General features: G+C 49.9%; 1 protein-coding gene across 2 annotated transcripts in view; it reads left to right on the top strand.

Moving 5' to 3' along the window:
• lama5 (laminin, alpha 5) overlaps positions 1-6,324 on the top strand; it is a 69,032-nt gene that overhangs the window by 34,001 nt on the left and 28,707 nt on the right. For both annotated transcript variants that reach the window (XM_087834012.1, XM_087834011.1), the window contains exons 12-18: positions 70-210; positions 479-616; positions 942-1,076; positions 2,544-2,678; positions 2,903-3,040; positions 5,110-5,162; positions 5,453-5,552. In XM_087834012.1, coding sequence (XP_087690138.1) covers positions 70-210; positions 479-616; positions 942-1,076; positions 2,544-2,678; positions 2,903-3,040; positions 5,110-5,162; positions 5,453-5,552 — 840 coding nt within the window. The remainder of the gene's footprint in view (positions 1-69; positions 211-478; positions 617-941; positions 1,077-2,543; positions 2,679-2,902; positions 3,041-5,109; positions 5,163-5,452; positions 5,553-6,324) is intronic.

Here is a 6,324-nt window from a genome sequence, read left to right as displayed (position 1 = left end):
CCACGCTCTCCTGCAGCCTGAGGTGAGTTTACTGAGAGCAGCGTCTAAACGAGGCTCGTTCTTGTGCAGACTGCGAGTGCAGCGCAGCAGGAACCGTGGAGAACTCGTGCAGGGCCGACCCTCGGACCGGGACCTGCATCTGCAAACCGGGTTTCACCGGAGACCACTGCGACGCCTGCGCGCCGGGCTTCTACGGGCTCAACTGTGAGGGTGAGACGTGCACACTTAAGCGTCAGGAACATCCCCACGGCTGCAGCTTCAGCACGAAACACACGAGCTGCAAAAAGCTCCACCCATCTCCACCTCAGCTGACATCACAAACTCCACCCATCTCCAACATGTGTCAGTCACACCTGTGATCTGATGACTCACAGCCGTCCAATCACAGAGCCGAGGGGACGACGTCCTTGTTTCAGTAATCCACAAACACAACACTGACACTGTGTGTGTGTGTGTGTGTGTGTGTGTGTGTGTGCAGCCTGTCAGTGTGCAGGGCCTGGCTGCCTGGACGGGTCATGTGACGAGGTCACCGGTCACGGCGTGTGTCGCAGCGGGTTCCTGGGTCCTCAGTGCGATCGGTGTGCTCCGGGCTACTTCAGCTACCCGCTGTGCCAGCGTAAGTCCCGCCCATCAGACCCGGACTCTCCTCATGACCTCCTGCACGCGTGTAGCTCAGCAGTTACGTGTCGTTCAGCTGGAGCTCACACATGAGCGACAGTTTGTGTGTAATAATCCTGCGAGCCCACGCTGCAGTCACAGTCTGCGCCACACCGCAGCGAGCTCGTCACACCGCAGCGAGCTCGTCACACCGCAGCGAGCTCGTCACACCGCAGCGAGCTCGCCACACCGCAGCGAGCTCGTCACAGCGCAGGTGTAAACGGCCTTACGTGCACTCAGCAGCCGCAGCTCGCCGTCTCATTGTGTGTCGGCTGTGTTTGCAGTGTGTGGATGCAGCTCGCTCGGCTCTCTCCCTGAAGGCTGCGACGCCGCCGGGCGCTGTCTGTGCAGACCGGAGTTCCAGGGTCCTCGATGTGAGCAGTGCAGATCTGGATTCCACTCCTACCCCGACTGTAAAGGTGAGAGAACCTGACACACATGGAAACACTGAGCGCACCCTCTTACGAGGTGTTACACCACATCGTTAAATTTCACTGGAGTTCAGGTTCAATCGTCTAATGAAGAAGGACACCTCTGGGTCAGGGTTGTAGTTTCATTCTGGACCGAGGTGAGACTGAGAGGAGCCAAACATCACACCAGCTGCATGTTTGTAATGAAACACATTTACTGAGCAGCGGTGCGCGTCTGCCACGAGCTGCACAGCGTCGTCACACTTTACAAATGATGGTCTGTGAAGCTTCTCAGCTCATCGTAGTCTAAGCAGACGTTTCATCCGAGAAGCTTCTTCAGTTCTAACAACAACTGGTGGTCCCAGATTTAAGACCTGTGGGAGTGTCCCAAAGAGGGACACGGACCCCGTATTGATCCTCTATATCAGGGGTGGCGAACTCCAGGCCTCGAGGGCCGGCGTCCTGCAGACGTGTTCTTGATCCAACACAGCGGATTTAAATTAGCTCCTCAACATGTCCTGAAGTTCTCCGGAGGCCTGGTGATGAACTCATCGTTTAATTCAGGTGTGGTGACCCAGGGTGACATCAGTGACCTCCTGACCCAGGATGAACCTTCCAGATCCCTCAGGTCATCTGGATCCGGTCTTTTATCAGCTCCCAGAGTCAGAACCAGACACGGAGAAGCTGCATTCAGCTTTTATGCTCCTTATATCTGGAACAAACTCCCAGAAAGCCTCAGATCAGCTGAAACACCCATTTTATTTAAATCCAGGTTGAAGACTCACCTGTTCTCAGCTGCATTTGAATAAAACACCAAATCTGCACTTAAGCTTAAATCTCAAAACTTATATTTTAACTACTGATTTTATCTGTTTTGATTTTATCTGATTTGATTTTTGATTTTATTTGTTTTGTTTATTTGTTTGTTAGTTTTAATCAATTTTAAATCATGCTTCTTATTTGTCTCTGTAAAGCACTTTGAACCACCTTGTTGTTGAATTGTGCCGTACAGATAAACCTGCAAACCTGCAGGACGCCGGCCCTCGAGGCTGGAGTTGGATCTGCTGATCTACATAATCACGCGAGCCAAGGTGTGGAAACAGGTGTAGGTCACGATCAGCAGAAGTTTCAGGTGAACCTGCTGTGAAACCTGCCCCCGCCCTATCATGTGACTCACTGAGGTCAGCTGGCCCAGGGTGTGAGTGGGCGTTAAGGCGTCTGGATTATAGATGGCAGACAGTTGGTGTGCTAAGCCCCGCCCTCTGTTCAAAGATGGTGGTTCACAGTGGACATGGATGCTTCGTCCACTCCTCTGTCTTCTCTGTCCAACATGTGAATCCTCAAAGAGTGACCTTTGACCTTTAGATGCAGCTGTACAGCTGAGCCTGGTGGAGGTGGCTGTTTGGTGTCTCCGGTGTAGCTGCGCTCTGCGTGGTTGTGTGAACTTTCACTGATGTTCATCTCTGCGTCTCCCAGAGTGCACCTGTGATCCTCGCACCTCTCTGGACTCCAGCTGCACCGCGTCAGGTCACTGCCACTGCCGGCCCAATTACAGCGGAGCGTCATGTGACCAGTGTGCTCCTGGTTACTACGGTTACCCGAGCTGCACAGGTAAGACAAAGACATGGTTTGTGTTTCAGGGGTAAAACTACATGAAACAGACGAATGACGAGTGTGTGTGTGTCTGTGTGTGTGCGTGTGTGTGTGCGTGCGTGCGTGTGTGCGTGCGTGTGTGTGTGTGTGTGTGTGTGTCTGTGTGTGTGTCTGTGTGTGTGTCTGTGTGTGTGTCTGTGTGTGTGTCTGTGTGTGTCTGTGTGTGTGTGTGTGTGTTCCAGCCTGCCAGTGCTCTCCTGAAGGTTCACGTTACTCCAGCTGTGACCAGCTGACGGGACAGTGTGTGTGTCTGCCCAGCGTGGTGGGACTCAGGTGTGACAGCTGTGCACACGGTGCCTACGGCTTCCCCACCTGCCAAGGTAAACACACACACACACACACAGTAAACACCAGCCGTGTGTGTCTGTTGGCTCTGACAGTAACAGCTGCAGGACCGGAGCTCTGAATCCACTCGTGTTCAGTAATTCGTCTTTATTAACAGGTGAAACTTTGGGTTGCTCACGTTCACGTAAATGAGTTTGTTAAAAAGGAAAAGAGAAAAGATGGCACTTTCTTAACTTTTTTAGACCTGTGTTCAGAAACAAATCTTCCGGCTGCCAATCTATTCCATTATTTTCAGGCACGGCATTGTACTTCTGCTCTCTTCCCCTCCTACCCTCTTCTTCCAAATGTCCAACCGTGGGAGGAATTCTTATCCCTTAAACCCAATAAGAAGTCAATTATATCTTTAATATATAAACAACTTATGGATTTAAATGTCCATTCAGTTGCTAAAATTAGGGGGGCTTGGGAGCGGGAGTTAGGAGTAATTTTTTTGGATCAGCAATGGGAGAAAGCAGTATCCAATGTCCGTTATGGTGCGTCCTGTGCCAGGTTACAACTTATCCAGTTCAAGGTGTTGTACAGGGTTTACTATTCAAAGTCTCGTCTGTCTGAGATTTACCCACAAGTAATGGGTCAGTGTGAGAGGTGTCATGCCACCCCATGTGACCTAGGCCATATGTTCTTTCTGTGCCCAAGACTCCACGGCTTCTGGAGTCAGTATTCAGTTATTCTTTCCAAGGCTCTTGGGACCCAAATCTGCATGGACCCTTTTCTAGCTGTTTTTGGGCTTCCAGTCAACACTGGTCTAACCGACCCTACACACTTCAAAATATTAGCCTTTACATCACTTTTGGCTAGACGTTGCATCTTACTCCTTTGGAAATCTTCAAAGCCACCTTCAGTTTCTGTTTGGTTTAGAGATGTGATGTCATTTCTTAAATTGCAAAAGATAGGCCTTGTGGCGAAGGGCAAGTACAGAGAATTTTATCGTATCTGGGGCCCCTTCGTAAACTATTGCAAGTCATTAAACGCTCTACCAGCTGATTAATATCATATCTCCTGCCCCCCTTTTTTGTGTGTGTGTGTGTATTTTGGGTTTCTTCTTAGTTTTTGTTTTGTTTGTTTGTTTTTTCAATTTTATTTAAGCGTGTGTGTGTGTATTATCGTATCTGTTCATGTAAGAAAAACTAAAAAATATGTGAGGGGAACAGATTGTATTGTCATTGTAAACTAATGTACACTTGTCTCTCAATAAAAATATGAGAAAAAAAAAGGAAAAGAGACACACCAGTCCACGTTTCCGACTGTGATACCTGTGCTTCAGGTGTGTGCTGATGCCCCGCCCTGTGAGCAGCAGTTCATGCTGACTTTAACATTTTTCCTGATTTCATCAAATAAAATGTGACAAAAATACAAAAGAATATAAATTCACAATTCCAAGCTGAAAATGTGGATTTTTCCATCGGTTAGTCTGCGGTTGATCCTGTAACTGAAGGGTTCGTACCGACGCCGCACACTCCCAAAGCACCCCGCGCAGGCTGGCGGGACAAACTCCCTCGCACCCTCAAATATCCTCGAAAGAGTAAAGAACTGGTCCGGTGTCCCAGGTCTGAGCGACGGACGGGCTCTCCGTGACGTTACCAGGGACGCTGAGGAGTGTGACCCCCCTGTAGCTGGTGCACTCACCCTCCTGTCCACCCTCCCAAAGATGGGAACAACACCTCGGTTGAGGCACCGCCCCTGATCTCCACGCAGCGTTGTCGAGGCGTGTCAGCCAGGACGGCCGACGACATCCAGAGGCTTCAGGCTCTCAGGGCGAACCTCACCCCCCGCGGGCGCTGCAGTTATTTGCCTGCCTCAGTGGCCACGCCCCCAGTGACGGACAAGTCGTCGCCTTTGTCCTTAGACTCTGCCTCCTCTACAGAAGTGGGATTAAGGAGGTCCTTGAAGTAATCCTTCCTACGACCGTATCGAACGCTGCACTGAGGTCCAGCAGGACGAGCACAGAGTCCACTGTCAGAGGAAGAAGATCATTGTAGCCTCCACTGAAGCTGTTTCTGTGATGTGTTTGCTGGTGTGTGACGGCTTCTCTCTGTCCTTAAAGCTGGACGCTGCCATCCTGCCGGCTCTGTTCAGACCACCATAGCGCCTCCTCTGGTGAGTCCTGTGTTTGGCTTCTCGCTCACAGATGATGTGAAAGGGTGTGTGTGTGTGTGTGTGTGTGTGTGTGTGTGTGTGTGTGTGTGTGTGTGTGTGTGTGTGTGTGTGTGTGTGTGTGTGTGTGTGTGTGTGTGTGTGTGTTGAGGCTGCAGTAAAGCTGCAGGGTGGAGCAGAGGAGGCTAACCTCCACCTGCACTCTGACGTCTCTATAACAGCGACTGATAAGCTGCACCTGCATGCTTTGTAAGGAGAAACAGGTTGAACTTTGCTGTGATTGGTTCCCTCAGGGCCGCTGTGAGTGCCGTCTCCACGTGGGGGGCCTGGCCTGTGACACCTGCAAACCTCTGTACTGGAACCTGTCGCCGGACACACCTGAAGGCTGCTCCAGTAAGACACACACACACACACACACGTTCAGCTATCTTAGTGAGGACCTTTATTGACATGATGCTTTCCCTAACCTTAACCATTAAAAATGAATCCCTGACCCTAAACCTGACCTAATCGTACCCCTGACACTAAAACCACATTTTGAGCCTCAAAAAGGCTTCAAACTTGTGAGGACTGGTGTGTGTGTCCGCTAGGGATGGGTATCATTTAGGTTTTATCCGATACTGGTGCCAAACCGGTACTTTTGAAACGGTGCCAGTGCTTAAACGGTGCTCAAACCGGTGCTTAAAGAATCAAGAACACAAAATTGGTCCAAAAACCTCTCATGTTCAGCTGTTTTTTGTAAAAAGATAACAATGTTAGCCTTTTCTGCAGCTATGGGGCATATATGGTATCACTATTGGCTGGAAGCAGCTTAAACAATGGAAAAACACAAACTTTGTCCAAAAACCTCTCATGTTTAACTGTTTTCCACTTTTTCTTTGGTCATTTTAGCCTTTTTGTCCAGGGTGAAGGGAGCATCTGCCATCAAACAAGAAGACAGCTGCATGTAGCTATGATGATGTTTGCTAGTTCACCTTACATGCATTAATGTAATAACGTGGTTAGCCTACTCAACGTAAATTACACACGAACAACATGAAGCTACTCACGCAGAGAAGAACGGCTGCTGCTGCATCATCATCCTCATCATTTCTGCTACACTGGCAGGGCTAGGGGCCAGGACTCTCCTCTTCGGGTTTTTGGGGGATGTTGCTAACTCCGGGTC

The sequence above is a fragment of the Neolamprologus brichardi genome, chromosome 20 (genome assembly GCF_056152115.1).
Source record: "Neolamprologus brichardi isolate AB-2024 chromosome 20, ASM5615211v1, whole genome shotgun sequence".
Classification (NCBI taxonomy): Eukaryota; Metazoa; Chordata; class Actinopteri; order Cichliformes; family Cichlidae; genus Neolamprologus; species Neolamprologus brichardi.
The sequence above is the reverse complement of the archived record's forward strand: the minus strand, read 5'-3'. Positions and strand labels throughout refer to the sequence as shown.